The sequence below is a fragment of the Poecilia formosa genome, unplaced genomic scaffold (assembly GCF_000485575.1).
Source record: "Poecilia formosa unplaced genomic scaffold, Poecilia_formosa-5.1.2 Scaffold461, whole genome shotgun sequence".
NCBI lineage: Eukaryota > Metazoa > Chordata > Actinopteri > Cyprinodontiformes > Poeciliidae > Poecilia > Poecilia formosa.
This window is the reverse complement of record NW_006800400.1, coordinates 317436-338005: the sequence shown is the minus strand read 5'-3', so window position 1 is coordinate 338005 and position 20570 is coordinate 317436. Positions and strand designations below refer to the sequence as shown.

The 20570-nt window shown below is 39.7% G+C and overlaps 2 protein-coding genes across 3 annotated transcripts in view; one reads left to right on the top strand and one right to left on the bottom strand.

The window, feature by feature from the left end:
* The first annotated feature begins 731 nt into the window (after positions 1 to 731).
* Positions 732 to 2368, top strand: LOC103156043 (ATP synthase subunit epsilon, mitochondrial). The gene is made up of 3 exons (XM_007577947.1): positions 732 to 843; positions 1183 to 1304; positions 2182 to 2368. Coding segments are annotated over exons 1-3 (156 nt in total). The 5' UTR covers positions 732 to 811; the 3' UTR covers positions 2184 to 2368.
* The window catches only part of LOC103156056 (piezo-type mechanosensitive ion channel component 2), a 51687-nt gene continuing 33340 nt past the window's right edge, over positions 2224 to 20570 (bottom strand). For both annotated transcript variants that reach the window (XM_016663979.1, XM_016663978.1), the window contains exons 26-56: positions 20300 to 20504; positions 19456 to 19557; positions 19190 to 19355; positions 17903 to 18146; positions 17671 to 17767; positions 16768 to 16927; positions 16178 to 16267; positions 15942 to 16030; positions 15501 to 15566; positions 14629 to 14741; positions 14359 to 14479; positions 14201 to 14275; positions 13916 to 14082; positions 13600 to 13787; positions 13318 to 13476; positions 12205 to 12525; positions 11824 to 12082; positions 11095 to 11283; positions 10803 to 11010; positions 10560 to 10692; positions 9262 to 9409; positions 8955 to 9169; positions 8153 to 8311; positions 7891 to 8038; positions 7077 to 7265; positions 6821 to 6913; positions 6224 to 6393; positions 5244 to 5360; positions 4563 to 4642; positions 4163 to 4388; positions 2224 to 3900 (exon numbers count right to left, since the gene is read on the bottom strand). In XM_016663979.1, coding sequence (XP_016519465.1) covers positions 3645 to 3900; positions 4163 to 4388; positions 4563 to 4642; positions 5244 to 5360; positions 6224 to 6393; positions 6821 to 6913; positions 7077 to 7265; positions 7891 to 8038; positions 8153 to 8311; positions 8955 to 9169; positions 9262 to 9409; positions 10560 to 10692; positions 10803 to 11010; positions 11095 to 11283; positions 11824 to 12082; positions 12205 to 12525; positions 13318 to 13476; positions 13600 to 13787; positions 13916 to 14082; positions 14201 to 14275; positions 14359 to 14479; positions 14629 to 14741; positions 15501 to 15566; positions 15942 to 16030; positions 16178 to 16267; positions 16768 to 16927; positions 17671 to 17767; positions 17903 to 18146; positions 19190 to 19355; positions 19456 to 19557; positions 20300 to 20504 — 4953 coding nt within the window. In that variant the 3' untranslated portion in view covers positions 2224 to 3644. The remainder of the gene's footprint in view (positions 3901 to 4162; positions 4389 to 4562; positions 4643 to 5243; positions 5361 to 6223; positions 6394 to 6820; positions 6914 to 7076; positions 7266 to 7890; positions 8039 to 8152; positions 8312 to 8954; positions 9170 to 9261; positions 9410 to 10559; positions 10693 to 10802; positions 11011 to 11094; positions 11284 to 11823; positions 12083 to 12204; positions 12526 to 13317; positions 13477 to 13599; positions 13788 to 13915; positions 14083 to 14200; positions 14276 to 14358; positions 14480 to 14628; positions 14742 to 15500; positions 15567 to 15941; positions 16031 to 16177; positions 16268 to 16767; positions 16928 to 17670; positions 17768 to 17902; positions 18147 to 19189; positions 19356 to 19455; positions 19558 to 20299; positions 20505 to 20570) is intronic.

The window sequence follows — 20570 nt, the reverse complement described above, 5'->3', positions numbered from 1 at the left end:
CTGCCAAAAATAAATGGTATATTTAAGTGTATTCAATATAAGGGTTATAGCTAAATAGTTTTGCACTAAATTATGAAAAAAGCAATCTCAATATCTCTAAAATGAAAACTGAGCGCTTATAAACAATATTTATGGAAAGACATTCTAAAATAAAATTAAGTTTGGATTTTTTAAATTTACAATTTCAATCAGTCAAAATAAAATAAACCTAATTCATATACAGCATTGCAGAGGGTTTGTAAATAAAAAAGAATGGGTTCAAGTTAAAAATGAATTAAACTTTTTTTTACATCTAGCAGTGATATACACAAGCACGAATATACACACGCTATATTTTAAAAAATGAATACATAATTCTTCGAATTATGCATTTTTAAAATAAATGATAATATTAAAAATCAAATCAAGTACTGAAAAATAAAATGAAGAACTATGAGAATAGAACAGAATAGAATAGAATAGAATAGAATAGAAATAGAATAGAATAGACGATTTAAATTACAAACTCTTTGTTCACATCATAAAAGAAAAAAACAGTAGTAGCATTGTATGGGGTGGCCCGTAACACTGCACATTAATAAATGTGTTAAGGTAATATTTTATAGTCAGTGGACTGCATGAAGCGGAATCAATTATATGAGACCTTTGTCTTGTCAGTGTTTGAGGGAGCTTCTGTTTAGGGATGTGCAATTGCTATCTCTGCCAATCATTGACAGACTTGCTCCCGATTGGACAAAATAAGCTTGGCGTATGTGATATGACGTCATCACGCACCTTCCCGACCTGTCCTTGAAGTCACGGAGCAGTCAAAATGGTTGCATACTGGAGACAGGCAGGCCTGAGGTAACAAAATGATGTTAAATTTTATTTAGTGGGTGATTATTTGGAAACTGTGATATGTACGAACATAACTTGCTCGTACAAGTAAGAGTATTTTTAAGTGTTGTTTCGTCTTTATTTGATTTGTGTGGTTCTGCTCCATGCTATTAGCCTCAGTTAGCTTTGATGCTTAACCTACCGATTTGCACGGGTTCTAATTAGAGTTAGACTGTCAACGAAAAATGTTGACTGGCTCTTTTAGGTGCATTTGTAACTTGAAACACATGGAACTACCTTTCCGGTCATAATTAGACTTAGCATATGTTGTTTAGCATTAAGCTAACCGGTGTGTCCTTCATGCAGCTACATCCGCTTCTCCGCTATCTGCGCCAACGCTGTGCGGGCTGCGCTGAAGCCGCAGTTCAAAGGCGAGGCACTGAAGGCCGCAGAAGCCAGTGTCAAAATCATCAAGCCAAAAACAGCATGTAAGTTAATAATAATAAAAATAAAAAAAAAACCTGCTAGAGAGTAGTTCTTTTCGTCCTTATGTTAGGATGAGCAGCATTTATTCAGGTTCTAACAGCAGAATTTGAAGTTATTGTGAAATCCACATCATTCTATGATGCATTCTACTCACCCAAGACTTTCAATTAGCCATTAATTAGTATTATTCACGGGCTGTCTATTGGTACTGAGCAAAACTTTCAGATTTGTTTGACAAGAGAAATATCAAATATCATAACATTAAAATGATGCCAAATTCTTGTGTGTAGGTTAAAAGTATGTTTTAAGATCTGAAATTGTCTTGTAATTTCTCTTTAAATTTAATCTGAAACTTGACCCATAATTGCTAAAAAAAATACTTCATTAGATTTAAAAAAAAAGTATATTTGTGCTATAAAATCTCAAGCAAACTACTTTTTTCATAAATATTTTAGTCAGTTAATTGGCCTGCAATTGTAAATAAAGCAAAAAGTAGTATCTTTTCTCATTATAGACAGTGTAAAAATACTTACTAGTACAAAAAAATTGGGTAAAAGGGCAGTATTTCCTTCCAGTAATCTCTCAGAACGGTCGTTTGATAGATTAACCACAAGTATTTTAAGCTTTCATTTTGTGCACATTTAATGTTTATGGCTCACAAATAAAGACAATCTCAAATTTAGTGTCTCAGAAAATTAGAATACTGTGAAAAAGGTCATTATTGGAAACTCAATTAGTGTGCTTGAGTGGATGTTCAAAAACAATACAACTAATGCATTGCTCATCTTTGAAATATAGGCTTGTCTGTCATCACTTCCAAGTAGGTTTTCGAGGGGATGTGTATTAATATTTCTCTCTTTCTCCTTTGTTTCCTCTCAGGATGTGAATCTGTGGTGTAAATAGTTTTTTTTTTTGTTCCTGGGTTGTGAAGCCCTGCTGCCCTCCTGTCCTTCAAAACATGGAGAAGAAAGAGAGAAGAAGAGTTCGAAAACATCTAGATGTCACATTAAAGACTGGGGCCTGAATGAAATTGTTCTTTGTCATTTGTAATTAAAAATGAGTACCTTGAATCCTGTTTGCCTCTCTGGTTTTCAGTTGGTGCATAAAGTCAAGAGGTGCAGAATGAGATGCTGAGAGATTTTTGTGTAACAAGTTTTGGTATTTAATATTTAATGAGTATATATGGACATGTACAGAAATGTGGTATTTACAGAGGCTTGATACATTCACTTGTCCAAGTTTGGAGTTTAACACGAGAAGGATCTGCAATAAATGCCATCAAATCCTGAACCCAAAACCATCAGACACACATGCACTGCAAAGTAAACTGTATGTTAGTAGACAGGAACTCTTGACCGATTATTAAGTTGCATAGACGACTGTTAAATACATAATTTGGTTCTGTTGTGAATGCCTGGTTAAAGTCTGACTTGTTCTGTAACATCTGTGACTATTTTTCCCTACTATTCCAGTAGGTCTAACTTTCTCCAGAGTTTTATTAAGCACGAATGAGAGAAAAAAAATTAAGGAGTTGAGAAATCCAGCTATTGAAGGTTTCAAGTCAAAATTAAAAATCTTAGTTCAGACTTTGCATCAGTTTTGTTAGTTTGAGTTTTGTCAGTAAAGTCAGTTAAATCTTAACATTCAAGCTAGATAATTTTATTCCATGGAAGCTGTATTGTTGGAGATGTACCATTACAACTCAGGTTAACTGGATATAAGGAATACTTTATTCTTAAAACATCTGCCCTTAACTGGTATGCCTCATGTATCTAAATTATATAATTTCCCCCACATAACACTTTAGTATGCAAGCAGTGTTTTTAACCTTACTAAAATAAAACAAATGTAAATTTTATTTTGTGTGAACCAGGAAGATAAGTGCAACAATCATGGCCTACATTCGTCTGTGTGTCCATTACACCAATTTAGACTGAAACACAAAATGTTTTTTTTTTTTTTTTTGGTTTTGCTTTAGCCTACTTCTAAAACTTCTACATCAGTTCAGCTGAAATTTAACAAGGACCTAAATATTAGAGCAAAGAATATCCCACAATACAAGACTACAATATTTTGATTGTTAGTCTTTTTGTTGGGAAAGGATTGAAGTCCTTATAAAAAGAAATATTCAGGACTTTGAGATCAATCTTTTCCGTATTAAGAGCTATTTTTGTTTTTCTACATGTACAAGTTGGAAAACCTGAAGAAAAGATAGTCTTGCTGCATAGTGTGCTTGGCGGTTCTTACTAACTACTAAAACTACTGTCTTTGCTCTACCCTAAGACACTAAAAAGTGAGCACTTTCAACCCTAGTAACAGAGCGAGGGTGGGCGTCCTGCGTCCTAGCTGTCTTTCTTCTCTCTGGTCATCTTGATCATGGTCTCTGGCGATCGGTAGAGGAAGATGAGTTTCTCGAACAGCGTCTCCTCCAGCTCCATCTCTCCGGTCTCCCGTACCACGAAGATGTCCGTGCACAGCTTCAGGACTCTGTCCACGCAGGGCAGCTCCTCAAACATGATGGAGCGAGAGATCCCGTTGAAGAACTCCCGGACGAACTTACCGATGACGAGAACCACCGACATGTACAGGCCGACAATTCTGCAGCCAACAAAGAAAGAAAACACTTCAAATTAAGAATCACATGTCATTGTGCTTTGTCTGAAAACAAAACAACTGCAATGTTATTTATCAAAAATAGTTTGAAATATTCAATCAGCCAAAGAATCTGGTTTGTTGCTCATGTGCTGCATGATTAATAATACAAATAAACATTGACCAGATTATATTACTGAATGTGCGGAGCAAAAGTGTTGGTATATTTTTCGGTAAATCCCACATCTTTTTTTTTTTGTCTACCTACCCATGTCCGGCCAGAAAGCCCAGACTTGAAGGGCTGACCTTGTCATTGAACACCACAATCTCGATGCTGTGGCATTTCTGTTCGCCGGAGGTGAGAACCGAGGAGCACTCCTCTACCACCCACCACTGGCCCGCCTCCTTGTCCGACGTGCCGTTGGCCTGCTGGAGCTTGATGGACATGGGCCGGAAGAAGGCAAGTCCACGGAGGTCCGAGCCCTCGGATGAGTCTGAGGGAAACGTGCCGAGGAGAAAGTCAAGTTCTAGATTCATACCAGATAAACTATCAAAATAAAGTATTGCACCAATCATGTGTTGGCCTAAATCGTAAACTTAAGCAACATTCTCAGGGGCAAGTTATCGTTCAGAAATGACCACTACCCCCTCAGTGCACGGATGCTTACCTACTGACATCCTCGTTGCCATTTTCGAGTCTTGTCCTTTGGGACCTCGTATGTATTTTGGCAGAAGAGAATGAATTATCCTTCAGGAAAGAAGACACAAATAAACACCTTTATTAACTTATTTACTTAGGATCAACATTATTAGCTTCTTCTTCTTTTGCTCTTTCCTTTGGTTTGTTATTTTGTTTGTATTTCCTTTTGACTCTTCTAAACCACTTTGTTGCTGAAAATGTGCTATATAAATAAAATTACCTTTACCTTCACCTTTTTCTTTCCAAAAAAAAAACAAACAAAAAAAACTGTTTTATTCACATGAACTGTCTTTGTCTTCCTGTACCTATAGATATCTTATTATGATGTGTTGAATTTGGCTTTTCGCAGATAAGTCAGTATAATAAATCATCATGATGTAAAGAAGTTTTGGGCTGTAACATAACCGATCCAATCTGGTTGTGACCATGTTTTGCAGTCTAACCACAGTGAGAAAAAACATCTAAAGCAGTGAAGTGAAATGAAATGGAGTTTCGCTGGTTTTATTGCTCTATTGAAGCAACAGTAAAGCTGGAGTGTCAGGATAATAGAAAAGCACCTCAGGCTTGTAAAGTTTCACTTCAGAACAGCAGTGAAGAGGGTAAAAAGCACGTGAAGTCCAGCTGGTTGTGTCGTTATAGAGGGACTCACACAGGTTTGTTGCTGTTGCCTTTGAGCATTTGGACAATCCCGTCCCTCAACGCCATGTCCTCAAACTTCACCGTGTGTTCTCCCACCGCCTCGACATTCATTGATATGGACGCATTCCTGAGGAGGAGAGCAACACAAGCAGCAAACAACAGTTATCTGTGAGGTTATGCAGTTTGGCAACATAAGATGCCACGTTTATGAACACCTTCAGTATCAATTGACGTTGATTATAATTCACACAGCCCCACTTGTCTCCTTTAAATCATACCCGTGCCTACTCAGACTCAGCCTACAGAAGACGTGAACAAACAACATTAATTAGTTTATTTTGATTTTACCGTATAGCTAATAGTATACTCTCAGGGAACGTTTGCTTTGCAGTGGTAATTAAAGGCACAGAAACACGGCAAAGAAACAAAAATATAGACGTAGACAGTCAAACATTAATCATTATGTTTAAGTGCAAATTATGAGTTTTGCATGTAGTTAACAAATTTATTTAAATATTATGCAAGTTCTTTAACAAAGTTCTGTGTGAAAATGTCAAATCTATGCAAGAAAAAAATGTTTTTGGATGTGATGATGGGGGGTTAAAGGCATCCACTAAACAGTTTCATTTTTACACATCAGTGTTATATGACAGTGGTTGTTGTATTGGGCATTAAAGGATTAAAAATAGTTTGATCTGGACTGAAAAGTGTTTGTGTAAGAGAGAGTTGCAGGCGTTACCAATTTCAAACTGTTTTAGTTTTTTTTTTTTGTAGAAAATCTGGAATAGAAAGATGATGATACAAAATGAGGAAACTGAGTCAAACTACAACACTGATCAAAGCAGAACTGGTACAAAACCATGCAGTGTGTTTATTATAGAGGGTCATATTGCCACCATAAGCTCCCCTTCGGTAAATCCAGGCATTTGCAAATGAAATACAAATACATGCAGCGGGAAAAAGCAACCGAGTGTATTTGCGTGATCGAACCTGAGCAGCGTCCAGCGTAAAGTCATGTATATGTGAGAAGAGTTGCTCAGTTCCTCGATCATTGCTGCTCGACTGGCGGGGCTGATGGTCCAAAGCAGACTGGCATCACTCTTGATTTTAGCGGCGACAATGTCCTCGGCTTCGTAGTTCATCAGGAACTGCATGGCACCCTGGAAGGCACAGCGAGAGCAAACGGACTTACGCCTTCTAATGGGTCTCAAATAAATGTCTGACACTTGAAATGTCTCGATTTTATTAAAAAAAAAAAAAAAGAAAGCTAAATCAGCCACTGTTAATTTTCAGCGTAGACAATCAAATCCTCATCTAAGTCCTTCAAATGCATTTATGGTTTGATTTGTGCATCGATTCTCACCTCAAACAGGATTAATATTGTCTAGACAAATGTGCTGAATATCTAAATAAATATTTGATCTGTTTTTTTTTATTGTTTAGAATTTTTTTTTTTCAATGTTAATCACAAAAAAGTAAAGACGTGTTGGTTATAGTCCGTTTTCAACTGGTTTGTAGAGTTTTCCTCTGCTCGTCATCCCATGCAGTGGATTTCTTTGACTTTGCAGTAAAGTGAACATGTCTCACTGGATGAGTAGCATAAACTTTTGTGAGTCGGTTGAATCCGGCTTCGGTGTATGCGACCAAGTTCTGCTCCTGAGCGGTCATGGAGAACAGAGGCTGTAAAAAGACACACCAGACAGAGAAAGACATTCATCAACCAACGTATGAACGTGCGCAGCACGTTAACGTCGACTCACACTTCAAATCAGGCAGCAAAATGATAGCTTCTAAGTCTTTCTGTGGCACAGGAAGAGTCCTAGCAGACGGAGCTGGTGCTGACCTCATATCCTGCGATGCTGAGCTGGATGGAGACGTCTAACGGCTGATTGGTCACTCCGACCGCTGACTGGACCAGAGACATGAAGAGGAGTGGGAACCACATGATGCTGATCAGGGCAAAGATTATGAAGCCACCCATCCCATATTTGACCACTTTCTTCTTCTTCTGCCCTGGGGGGTGTGGAAATTTCTGGAAAATTGAAAACAGCTGTTTAGCTTCTTCTTATGTAGATTAAAACTCCTGCAGACTTAAAAACTTAAAAATTTATCGCGCTATATGTATCTACTAGGATGTATTTGATCTTTCTTTAAAGAGACAAATAATGTCTAATCACTCCAACTAATTGCTTCGTGCACTTTTACTAATTACTTCATATAAGTTTAAATCAGTGCTACCATAGTAATTGTGACCTGTTGTGCCTGAAAAAGTATTCGTACCACAGGAGCTTTTTCACTTTCTGGAATTTTAATGGCAAATTTCAATGAATTTTGTCAGGATTCAGGTGACAGAGCAATGGAAAGCAGAGTGTGATTGTAAAGAGAATGTTTTTTTTTAATTTTTAACAATAAAAACCTGATCCATATGTTCAACCTCTACGTGAATGCTTTGTGGAAATGCCTTCACTGCAGCTGCAGCTTTTAATGTGTCCATCACGCTTCAGCCTCTAAAATTAACATTTAGAGGCTGAACGTTTTGTCCATTATTCTTTGGAAAATTAGCATAGTTGTGCACTACTTTTTGTTGTTCTATCGCATAAAATCCAAATAAATTTCATGCAAATTTGTGGTTATGGATGTAAGGCACACTCTCTTACTTTCTCAGACTCTCTCCAGCATTTGAGGATGAATATGTTTGCGTAGATATCTTCAACACAAATCCAGCTGGAGAGAGACAGAGTGGTGTCGGTCCAAACCCAGTCCATCACAGCCCTCAGCTCAGTGAGGAAAGGAACCATCCGAAAGCTGAAAGGAGAGAGTCGGGGAGCCATTTGAAAAAGCAAACAAACAAACAAACAAAGCAGATATATTTTAAAAGCTACAGTGTTTGCTTGAGGTAACTGCTGAAGGAAATCGTACCCCTGAAAGAGAAAGAGGTTGAGGTAGTTGTAGTTCTTGGTGAGGAAGTTGCCCAGGATGCGGTTTGGGTAGCCGCATTTGATCTGATAGGCAGACAGTCCGAAGTAGATGCACTTCACAAAATACCAAAGCTGAGCAATCGGGTTACTGTTGAACCTCCTGGAGCAGACAGAGATAAGCAGAGACATCGACGCCGTCTTTTTATTACCAAGCGACAGATTCACTGCCTGAGTTTATTATGACAGAAAGTAAACAGACGCAGGGTGTCATAAAAACCCTTTCATAAAAAAAGTGTTATTTATGTCAGTCCAGTCCTTTCCTCTCTTTGCTTTTAAAGTTGTGTCTTCCTCAGGAGTTTATAAATTCTTAAAGCGATACAAACCCAATCTATACTTCTCAGGTGATTAACTTACAGGCATGACTACAGTGCTTAGAAATTATTGAATTAATTTTTTTTTTTGTGCATGGTGAAATTTGAACACATTATCTTCAACGAAATAAAAGTTGGAAGCACGAGTTGGAATGTACTGTGGATTTCCTCTTGTCCTCTCATTATAAATAAAATCTCTAACATAAACGCAGCCCCTCTAATATTTGGTGAAATGTCCCTTAGTGAAGCATATCGTTTGTCAAGTTTCTTTCATAACTGAATAAATATTAGGCTTAGAATTGGTTGATTTCCAGCTTTTAAACATAGTCCACAACTTTAGGCCAAGGCTAAGTTTACGGCGAAGGTTAGTCGGCTTCATTCCAGTAAATCAGTTTGAAGAGAAAAAAAAAAAAGAAAAAGAAAAGCTTTGACCTCTCTGTGACTCCGGGGAGGATGAAGAACATCCAGAAGTGTATGCCGAACACCAGCACAACCTGGAAAACACATTTCCCCAGCAGAGACTTCTTCAGGTACAGGGCGCGGTCGACAATCATGGTGCCGAACTGGATGAGCAGCATGACCAGGAAGGCCTCGGGAACCTGGTCTTCTGACAGAGTCTCTGAGATGTCCACAGAGGAAGAGTATTTCTAAAGAGGAGGCAGAAACTGGGTGATGTCCCACACAGAATCCTGTGTAATCCTAACCGCATACGGTAGAAAAGTTGTGCTCATGTGTGTACCCCAAACGCCCCGTATCCATATACGGTCAGGATGAAATTGACGACGTCAATAAGAAACATGAGGGCGTAGACGTCACACACGGGGCTGTAGTCAGGGTGGATGATGTCGTAGAAGAACTGCCTGATGGGGAGATAGATGTGGAGAGCTCTGAAATAGAGAGAGAGAGAGGGAGAGAGAGAAAGAGAGACGTCACACTTTGCTCTGCTCCAAAACACTGCCTCGCAAAAATAAGTACATATTTAGTTAAACTCGCACACCTCAGTCTCAGTACCTCAAACGTATTTTGGTGGGCTTTAAATAACAGACCATGATTGTGAGTAGGAAGTAGAAACATAGTTTTCAAATATTTTTCAAATAAAAATCTGAAAAGTGTGGTCCATCCCTATTCATCTTCCTGTTATCTCAGCTTCCCTGTCCATCTTGATACCCACAGCATGATGCTGCCATCACCATGTTTGGTAAAGAGGATTGTGTCTTCGTGGTGAGGTCCCGTGTTAGTTTTCATCCATGCATTGGAAAAAACAAAGAACAAAAACAAAGGTCAAATCCAATCATGGCGCCCTATTCTACACGTAAGAATTCATGTTGAAATTAAATTTGGAGGAGATAGGCACCAGCACCCCTCCCGACCCCACTGAGGGACAAGGGTGTTCAGAAAATGGATGGATGGATGGATTAAATTTGGAGCTGGTACACACTGTGTACTGGTATCAAACTAAAATCAAATGAATGCAAATGCTTGCCACACCTTTCAGATTTTTATTAGTAAATAAATGTGAAGATATCGCATCATTTTTCATAAACTGAATAATGAAGAGCTACTTTGGTTTCCCCCAGAAAACCTGCTAAGCCTGGTGGTTGGGCACTAGGGCAGTCATTCATCCAGTGGCCTGTTGTGTTTTTGAGTTAAAAAATGTTTAAAGTTGACAGAAAATTTTCAAATATCACTCGATAATTATGTGTTATTAAAAGATTGGAAGATTAATGTCTGATCACCAACTATAAAGTCTTAAAAAAAGGCAAACATTTTAAAAAGACTTAAATAAATAAGTAATGCTTAGCCTGGTGGGGGCTCGAGTAAAGCCTGGTGGCCCGTCAGGCTTATAATACTTTGGAGGAAACCCTGCAATCACATAAAGTTCTACTAACATGCATTAAGATATGTTGTTGTAACGTCACCAAATTCTGAGCAGGTCATAAAATAAACGCAGTAATTCAATGCGACTAAACCTCCGGACTATAAATAGTGAACAAAGTGAAAATATCGTTTGAAAAGCCCCTCAGAGAAGCAACGTACACTTCTATGCAGGTGGTTTTGGCCTGCAGCATCGTCTCTCTGATATGCTGCCTGATCCTCTGCTTCCTGGACAGAGGAGCAGTGCGACGCTGCGGCCGCTTCTTCTTGCTGCGCTGCCTCTTTGCTTTCTCCTCTCCAATGCAAAAAAAAAAAAAGAAAACAATCAAAGAAAACTTACATTAATAAACCTGTGGACGTGTTGGTGATAAGAGGCAGCTCACAGGCAAAACGTATGTTTCTCACCAACAGATTCTTCAGAATCATTTTGCTTTTGTCTGCAGAATATGGAGGTGGTGGAGGCCTGAATGGGGAGGAACTTCAGCCGGCGCAACGATTTCTCCTTGCACCCCGTCTTATCCACTCCGGTCATCTTCTTCTTGTCCACCTTCTTCTTCAGCTTCTTGAAGAAGTCGGGCATCTCCACCTCCTTGTTGTCCCACAGCCCGTGGCACTGCAGGAGAGGCATGAGAACTACCCAGCTCACCGGCGTCTGCGCTGTCAGACGGGGCTGTTTAAGCAAAAAAGACGGACTCACCTTCAGAATAGAGCGGTGGAAGAACAGAGCGAGCAGCTGGATGAGGTCAAACAGGACATAGCCATCTTTCTTTTCCACCCCGATGATGTTTGGCAGGGCAAAGGGTCGGTCTGCGTTGATTCCTCTGTAAGCAGACGTGGTCCAGGGGAAGAAACCGAACTGGAAAAAGTACTTCACTACGACTGTAAGCTGGGACAGAGAAAAGAGACGAATCCAAACAGGTTGTTATTAGCCTATTAAAGGCAGGATTTCAGGAATAGTGCCAAACAAACAACCATCTTTTATTTGAGAGAGCGACACAAACCAGAGGATAATTGTTGACTAGAAGTTATTTTCAACCAAATAAAACCTAGTAGCACAAACTGTCTTCAGAAGAAACATTTGAAGTAAATAAGAGTGTGCCTGTGTATCATTTAATCACAGCATAATTACACAGCATAAATGGTGTGTGAAGACCTCAGCAGTTTGATAGAGAACATTACGGAACAAACAACACAAAGAAAATCAAGAAATGCAATCAAGTATCAATCTCAATTAAAATGTATGTCACAATTATGCTCTACTATGTGCTGGTTTATCACATGAAATCCCAATAAAACACAGTGAAGTTTGCGATGAAGTGAAAAAAGGTCACGTACTCACTTTTTTGACATTTCTAATTAAAGAACATGAAACAAAAGCTATTTATTACAAGAGGGGAAAATGTTCGCAGCCGATGCACCGACCTACCTCCGTGTAGATTATAGCCGTCATCCAGAAGCGTTTGGTCGGCCGTGGCACCGACAGCATGGCCCAGAGGAATATCAGAATGGGCAGGATGAGCGAGAGGAACGACGCCGACACGATGTGGTTGAGGATGATGACAAAGTAGCACAGCATCTCCGACTTGGACACCATGGTGTTGTAGAGAGCGAAGAGCAGCTTCACGGGCCGCGGCAGCCTCTTGAAAAACTTATCAGACTCCGAGATCTCGTCGTTTTCAAACATGCTGCGGAGCCGGGAGAAAAGGAGGCAGGAAAAAAAACGACAAAGTTGTTATGCAGCAGACAAGCAAAAGGTTTGATTTTGACTCTAATTTTGCTTTTGACTGGCTGTTGTGTGCGTACTGACTTGTTCAGCAGCAGCTCGCTGGCTGTGAGGTTCCTGGTTTCCTGAGTCAAAGGTGCTGGAGACTCTAAGAGGTCGAGACTTTTTTCTTCCTCGCTCTGCTGGTCAGTCATTGAGGCACACTCCACGTATCCGGAGTATTCGCCCTCTTCTCTCTGCTGCGCTTTTTCATCCACCTCATCTTTCTCCAGGTCTGGATGAGCTTGTTGTTCGTCTCCATCTTCTATATTTTGATCCCGATCCGATTTTTCACTATCCTCTTCGTCCTTCTCAACGTCCTCATCTTGTTTTGGGTCGTCCTGCTGACGGTCATCACCTTCTTGGCTTTAGAGAAAAATAAGAGGAAAAACCAAACTTTCAACCAAGTCGCGACAATACGACGGAGTATTAGGGCCATACTAAGAAAATATTAAATAAATAAATAAAATTACGAGACCAGATTGATCAAATTAAGAAATATTACGAGAATAAAGTTATAGAATTTTGAAAGTAAAGTCATAGCATTAGGACAATAAAGTAGCAAGAGAATGAAGCCACAATAACATGATACTAAAATCGCAATACTACAAGTCATAGTTGGAATCTTGTAACTATGACTTTATTCTTGTAATTTCATTTTTTTTTATTTTCTTCGCATGGCCCTAATACTTTGTCATACTTATGATTATAAGTTAGTTCTGAATTAAAATAAGAAGTACAATATAACTGATAAACCAACAAACAAACCAAATATTTACTTATGGGCTGATGACCCAGAGTAGCTTTTTTTTTATTATTTTATTCTGCTTTCTCTCATGCATAATGACAATAAAATGAATTCTGATTCTGATCATTGATTTCTGCTTTATCATAGTTTACCCTGCGGCAACGCTTCTAAAGTTTTTTAGTGTAGCAAGACTTTGAAATGCTGATGAAATCCATACATAAATCTGAAGATCTCCCAAATATATTAAAGCTTATACTTCCCTTAACGCTTGCTAAATAGATGATAAGATAATTTAAAGAGTGACTTCCTACCCCCTTTATTTTAGCACGGACGCTTCTGCACTATTTTTGGTTACAGTTTGCATGATAGTTGTACTTCGACTGAAGTGCGTATTCAACATGTTCCTTCACCTCTGTGGTAGAGTATCAGTCTCAAAGGAGCTCTGGTCGATGTTTGCCTCTTTTATCAGCCTCCGTCGGAGCAGGGAAGCAGGCGGGGCGGCGGGAGGCTCGTCCAGCTCCTCTTGCGTTGGCTGTCGGGAGCCCAGCATCGTCTCATCCGTCATACAACTGAAGGAGATCAGGAGCCAAGTGGGGTTAGACTGAGGCTTTCTTCTTCTTCTTCTTTTTTTTTTTAGTTTTCAAAAATGCAAATACAAGAGAAGCAAATTCAGACTGTGTCCAGAGGTCTACCTGTCAAAGCTGCTGCCCGCGGAGGCCTGGCTCTTCAGTTTCACATAGACGTGACGTGAGGAGACAACGGGAGGCGGGGTCGGAGGAGGAGAGAGCGCGTCCAGACCTTCCTCGGACGACAACGTGTTTTGACGGGATATCCAGGTTTCGTAAAACTGCTTCACGCTCTCCTGACTCACTTCTTTTCCCTGCAGAGATGCACACAGAGTTTGTTCTTCCGTTCCACAGCACAAAGTTTGAAGTTAGATAGCTTCCGGGTGGGACGGAAATGTTTTCTCACTTTTACAGTCTCCAGGTCGACGTTTTGTCATCTCACCTTCTTTTGCTGCTGGTTGAGCAGCGCTCGCTCCAATCGCAGCACTTTGGAAATGTCCAGGCTGTCTTTGCAGAAATCGTTCAGGCTGTCCGTCAAATCGTCGAGCAGAGACTGCAGAAACATCCAGCTGAACTTGAGCGTGTTCAGGACGCGCTGCAGGATGTTTTCTGCAGGACGCGAACGAGACGTGGACGTGATCCGGTGTGATTTGGCTGTTCACTGTTTGAACTTAATAACAGCGTTATGTAGAAACACAACACCAACGCCCCTCACAGGTGAGCTCACCTCTTTCTTCTTCTCCCTCTTCCGCCACAGTGCTTCCATCAAGTTCATCCTCACTGGAATCGGCTCTGTCTATGCCTGAAAAAATATTCGGTTTTTTATCTCTCTATTTTTTTTTTTTATCCAGTCTTTTGGTTATTGTGACATTTTTTTTGTCTCACCCTGCTGCTTCTGCAGTTCTGTCTTAGCCCTCTTCTTCTCCTCTTTCTTTAAATTTTTCTTTTCTTTCTTTAAATCCTTCAGAGCCGATTTGGAGCTGGTAGTCCAGGCGTTATACGCCCACTGGAACATAAAAAAACATAACTGGAACATAAACACTGAGGTACTTTATGCTTCCTTTCATCAGAAAAATGATCCGCTTATCTGTCAGTATGTGACAGCCTGGGGAAAAAAAAAAAAAAAAAACTTATTGTTTTGCTTTATCTGTTTACCTGAAAAGCTGATTTCTTCTTTGGTGGTTCCTCTCCGTCCTTCACCTCTGTAACTTCTTCTTCTTCCTCCTCGCTGTCGCTCTCAAACAGGTGGTAGCCACAGTTGTTCTCCACTGTGTTCAATACCAAAGTCAGAACTGTCATTAAGCAGGGGAAGACTCTGAATAAAGAAACCGAACAAAAAAAAAAGCTGCTCTGATGCAAAAACTCTGCAACCAGACAAAAACAAAACTCCATATGTGTGTTTTATTTTAAGATTCAGGCTAATAAGGAAAAAAGAAAGTAAAGATATTTGACAATTTTACAATGAATTTTACAAAAAAAAATATGCATACCCCTTCATTTTGTTCACATTTTGCCACATCCTTCAATGTTTTTTTTAATTTTTTTTTTTTACATATTTTGTTGGAGTTTTATATGAGAGACTAATACAACATAGAATATAATTATGAAGCTGAAAGAAAAAGAAATCATATTTTTGCTGCATTTGACATCTTTTCTTCCAGGATTTTCCTATGAACTCTGACCGGCTTCCCTTCTCCCTCCTGAAGAGAGGTCCCCCACAGCATGATGCTGCCATCACCATGTTTCACTACATTTTTAAAACAGAACTTCTTTCAACAATAACTTTCTGCTTCCCACTCATCAGTAAAGGTCACTCTGTTTACCAATTAGGTGACTTTTGAGTGTTGCATTGGATTTTGTTTAATGGTATCAAACTTTCCTTACACTTAGCAAGTTTTATTGCATTGTCTCACATAAAACCGCAAAACACTTATGTTAAATTTACTGAAACGATGGTGAAGTCTGTGGCTGTAAAGTGACCAAATGTGGAAACGTTCAGGAGGTTTCTGATGGATTTCGCCGCTCACCTCCAGGCTGAGAGACCCAAGGCTTCCACCATTTTCCTGCATCTTTCTTTTCGTTCTCCTCATCGCCTGCAAATAAACAACCATCCTGGTTATTTGCTTCAATTTTCCGAGCAAGAGTAGAAACAGTCGGTCAAAATGAAACGCAGCGAATCACCCGACTTTAAACCTCAGCAACACTCAGATTTTGCTGCATTTGTGTTGCCTGCAATGTATTGTGGGAACAGTCAAGCGATTTCAAAAAAAGTCCAGTTTGGAACCAATATAAAAGATTTTACTGATCAGATTTTAAAATTTCTTTTTAGATTTAGCAAAAAAAAAAAAAAACCTACTTAATTGACTTATCTGACACAGGTCTAATATGCATATAGATGTTTCCAGTAGACTTTATCCCCATGGTAACAGCTATCTTCTTACAGGCTAAAACATGTTAGCGTTCAGCACCTGATGCCGTCCGCTCCGGACCTGCTGGCGGTTCCGCTCTGTCCGACGCAGCAGCCGGTGGCTTCTGTTTGGATTTAATCTTCTCCATCCTACAGAGAGAGTGGGAAAAAAAAGTTTATACCCCCTCGTTACTCTTTCACGAGAAGATAAAAATGGAAGTGGAGAGGAAATAAGCCAGTCATCATCATATACTGCATCCATTAACTGATTGATGGACTTTTCCTGTTCAGGCTTACTGTCTCTTGAGTGCCTCCACAGATTTCTTCTCCATCTCCAATCTGGCTGCAACCAGCTTCTTCACTTTGGCCTCAAACAGCTCAGCGCCCCTTAGAGAGATAAACAGAAATTAACACCAATTAACTGTTGCTGGGGTCATTCACTTGTGTGTGTGTGTTTTTTTTTTTTTTTACTGGCCTAGAAGATTATTGTGGATTTTTAATAGTTATTTTCTACACCCTTTTAGAGGGAAAATAGCTGGTTTTCTGATGTTCACACATTGATGAATCATATTTCTGATTTAGATGAATTTAGATAAAGTTAACACACACAGTTCATTATTTCTTTTTTTGTTTGTTTCACTTTTTGTCATCAGGTGTTACACTATCAGTAATTATTTAGTTGCATCTTACAATGGGGACCAGCAAACTGTAGTAATTACTTCTATATTAACACGCTGCTTAAAAAAAAAAACAGGAAAGGCAGGCTTTTTTCTTTATATAAACATCATAATGACCCTAAAGTACCTATTAAAGTACCAAGCGCCTCTCGTATGCTTAAACGTCGCAAATGTCTCCATAAAAGTTTCATTAATAACTGGAAGTCAGACCTCGATGCCAATATCTTAGCGGACTTGAGATCCGACACCACGTAGAGGAAATAGTAGCTGAGGAAGACCCTCCTCTGTGCCAGCAGCACGGTGAAGCATATCGCATCCCAGACGATGCCGGCCTCGCCCTCTGGCAGCTCGCACTCATCCGTAGGCTCAGCTGAGATGCACAGAGACAGAAATCATTTTTTACAGATCAGACTGCGAACGTCGTCTCAAGGCACAAACAGACTCAATTTGTAACCAAAATGTGCGTTAAGTGCAGTTGTATGTATTGAAGTGTAATATGTGAGGCTGGCTTGTCGGATTAGAAGCACTTTTTTTTATTTTTTAAAGGAACAACATTCAAGCTTCTCATTAAAAGTCTGTTTTATTTTAAAAGTTAAAATAACCCAAGCTATTTTTGTTGGCTATGGTAAACAAAAATGTCTGATATATTTTGTACGACTCACTGATTGTTTCCACGTTAGAAAACTGTGTGGAAGTGCGGGGAAACACTTGTAAAACATTGGATTTTTCTTCCACAAACACAATATTTATACAGCAAAACTTATTTAAACTTAATGAATTGACAGAGTACAATGTTTTAAAAAATTTAAAATGTGTGTACAAAGCGCAAGTTTTCATTGGCTGGAAAAAAAAACATCAAAGGTACAGGAAGAATAAATGGTGGTGGCAGCAACAGACTTTACAACCGGGTGAAAGTTTACTTTCCAAAAGGAAAGTGACCTGACACACACCCAGGTCCACCGACGCCGAGGACCACCAACACACCGGCACGGCGTGTGATGCACCACTTTCTGCTTGTCTAACACATTAAATCTCAATAAAATACAGTTTGCAATATAAAAAAAATGTGGGGGGAAAAAAACTTGTTAATGTGTAATTACTGCAAACACTTACGAACATTGTAGCCTTTGATGGTGCAGAACATGCTGAAGGCCTGAATTAACCAGCAGCTGTTCTTCAGCAGGCTGTCCAGATACGCACAAGCGCCAAGCTGAAGGAATCAAATAACTGGGTCAAAAACCCGGTTGACAAATCTGAGAACAAGGAGCTGCATGTCTGAAAGTGCTCGGAGCCGTACTGTTTTTCAAAGATGGAGCCCTTGTGTTTGTGCCGTGTTGCCACTTACAGACAGGAGGTTCTTCATGGCGATCACAAAGCAGGTGTAGGCGATGAGCCAGTCCCACAGGCGAAGGATGTATCTGACAGGCTGCATCAGGACGCTGCCGCCAAACAGCATGAAGTAAAAACAGGCCACCAGGTAGCCGAGGCAGAAGATGTTGATCCGCGTGGTGCCTGTGATGAAGATGAGGCAGAGGACCAGCCAGAAGAAGTAGCTGTAAACAAACACCTTCACCATGTCCAGGTAGGACCTGGGGACAAAACACACGCACGCACGCACGCACGCACGCACGCACACACACACACACACACACACACACACACACACATATGTTTTCCATTTGAAAAAAGCCAGAAAGTTGTCATTAGACTATCTAAAATTGATCACAAGTATCCTAAAAAAATAAAATGCTCATGTTTAATGTCACACATCCAAATGTTAGTTAAGTTACATCTGCATATATTGGCCAGGTTGCATCACCTGAATTTCGATAAGCTCCTAGGAGAAAATCTCTACAATAAAACAGGACAAAAATAACCATAAAAAAACCTACATGGACAAATAATTAAATAAAGCAATAGTATTGCAATCCTAGTAGTATTGTAATAGTAGTATTACAATCCTAGTAGTATTGTAATAGTAGTATTACAATCCTCTCATTTTGTAAGCCAAAATTAGAGGATTGTTGTCAAATGCAAAACATAAAAACATTTTATATTCTAGTCGGGGCACAAAAATAAAGTACAAGAATGGAAACGCATAATAAGCCATGTCTATTTTTGTATTTCGCCAACCACAATAATTAGTAACTATTTAAGTTTGATACTGTTTATGTACTGCTGTGTATAAAAAAAAAAAAGAAGAGTACAATCTAAATCTGCAGACTCTTAAGTGGAGCAATGAAGGCAACTTTCTGCAAATAAAGTTGTTAGCACACAGTGCCAGGAAACATTTATTATCACCCTGATAACGGTGTGCAAATAAGTCTGAAGCCTCCGAGCTCCATGCACATTCAGCAAACTGAAAAATGTCACTAAACTGCAGCAAAGAGTTGTTAGAAAGTCTCAGATTCAACCTTTAGATACTTTCTGCTAACCAGCTGTTGTCAAGTAAGATGAAGAAGACGGCAAAGCAACACTTTGATTCAACATTGGTGGTGAAACATAATGTCAAAGATAAGAAAAAACACACTCAAAATATATTAAAATCATTCCAACTTGATTTTGCTTTAGCTAATAACTGACATCATGAGACGTCATTCTGAAAAGATTTGCATAAAACAACAACACCAACCTGCAGTGAAGGAAGTTGTCGACTGGAATGAACTGGTTGAAGGAACACGGATCCAAATTGCGGCTGATCTCCACGTTGTCTCCAGCCAGAAGTCGCACAGCGGCTCGGTTCTCCTCCACGAAAACCTGCCACTGCAGAGACGAGCAGAGCAGCAGGAGGTGGTCGTCTGCAGGGAGAAGGACGGAGAAGGACGGAGACGGAGGTCAGAAGTTGGTGCGTAGAAACGCAGGAGCAAGTAAAGAGACGAGAAGCAAAGATCCACTCACAGAAGATGAAGGAAGGATTGGGTCTCATTGCAAAGTCTGGCAGGTAGAACCACTTTATGACGTTAGAGTTCAAAGGCTGAACTGCGGTTCTCCAGGGGTAATCTGCCAGAACATGCAGGAAGAAATTGATTCGATTATGGCTGATGTAACGACATGCATAAAATTATGTCAGAGTAAAAGAAAACCGATGACAAATTTCCTGAAATGTTTCAAACGTCATGCTGGTGAACCTCTGGGTTCAGCACTGGGTCCTCTGTGTTTCAGTCTGTGTATCTCTGGGTTTCTTAGTTTTTCTGCATCATGTTATGTTATAGGTGTACAGTTTCATGTTTTATGTGTGCAACTAAAGTTGATAAAACTCTACGCCGTTTTAAGAGCCTGTAAACAGAAACCCAGATTCGGACAGTAGTGGCAGGAAAACGACTGTCAGCGCTAAGAACTATAAACATGTAGGTGCCATAAAGGGTTCACAGTTTACTTTTTAAACGTGTGTTTTTAAAGTTTGCATTTTAGACACATAAGCAGTAGCGCAACTGCTTGATTTCTTTAATTATTTGATTCTTATTTTAAACCATAACCTGACAGAAAACAGAGACAAAATCAAGCTGTTTGGCTAAATCCAGAATATTTATATGACGAACTAAAGCACTAAAGTTGTTTAATACACACCGTCTCCTTTAAATAAAGCAATGGATATTTTTGCACTTTTAAATTCAGATTTATTTATTTTTTTCTCTAAAACCACAGCAGATATGCTTTTTACTCTGTCATGTTTGAAAGCAGGTGTCCAAGAGCTGAATGAAAACCAAAGCTAATTCAAATCAAACCGAACACATTTGCGTACCGACGCAGAGAGCAGGAGGGATGCCGATGCAGAGCAGGTACTGGAACACCATGAGCCCGGCTGTAAAGCAGCAGTATTTGGGCCAAACCTCTCCTATGGCCTTCCTGCGGCGGCGCGACAACACGGCTAGCAAAGCGCAGGAATGAAGCAGAGCGTAGAAGTCCATCCTCTGACCGATCACGTTCACCGCCATGATCAAACTGATCTAAGGAGTAAGTGTGAGCACAGTGAAAGGAGTCAGACATGTTCAGGTAAGTGAAGACAGCAAAAG

Excerpts from the sequence above, each read along its gene's own strand:
- LOC103156043 (XM_007577947.1), top strand. The coding sequence starts at position 812 with ATGGTTGCATACTGGAGACAGGCAGGCCTGAG. Across the intron at positions 844-1,182 it reads TGGAGACAGGCAGGCCTGAG|CTACATCCGCTTCTCCGCTA; the intron begins GTAACAAAATGA and ends TCCTTCATGCAG.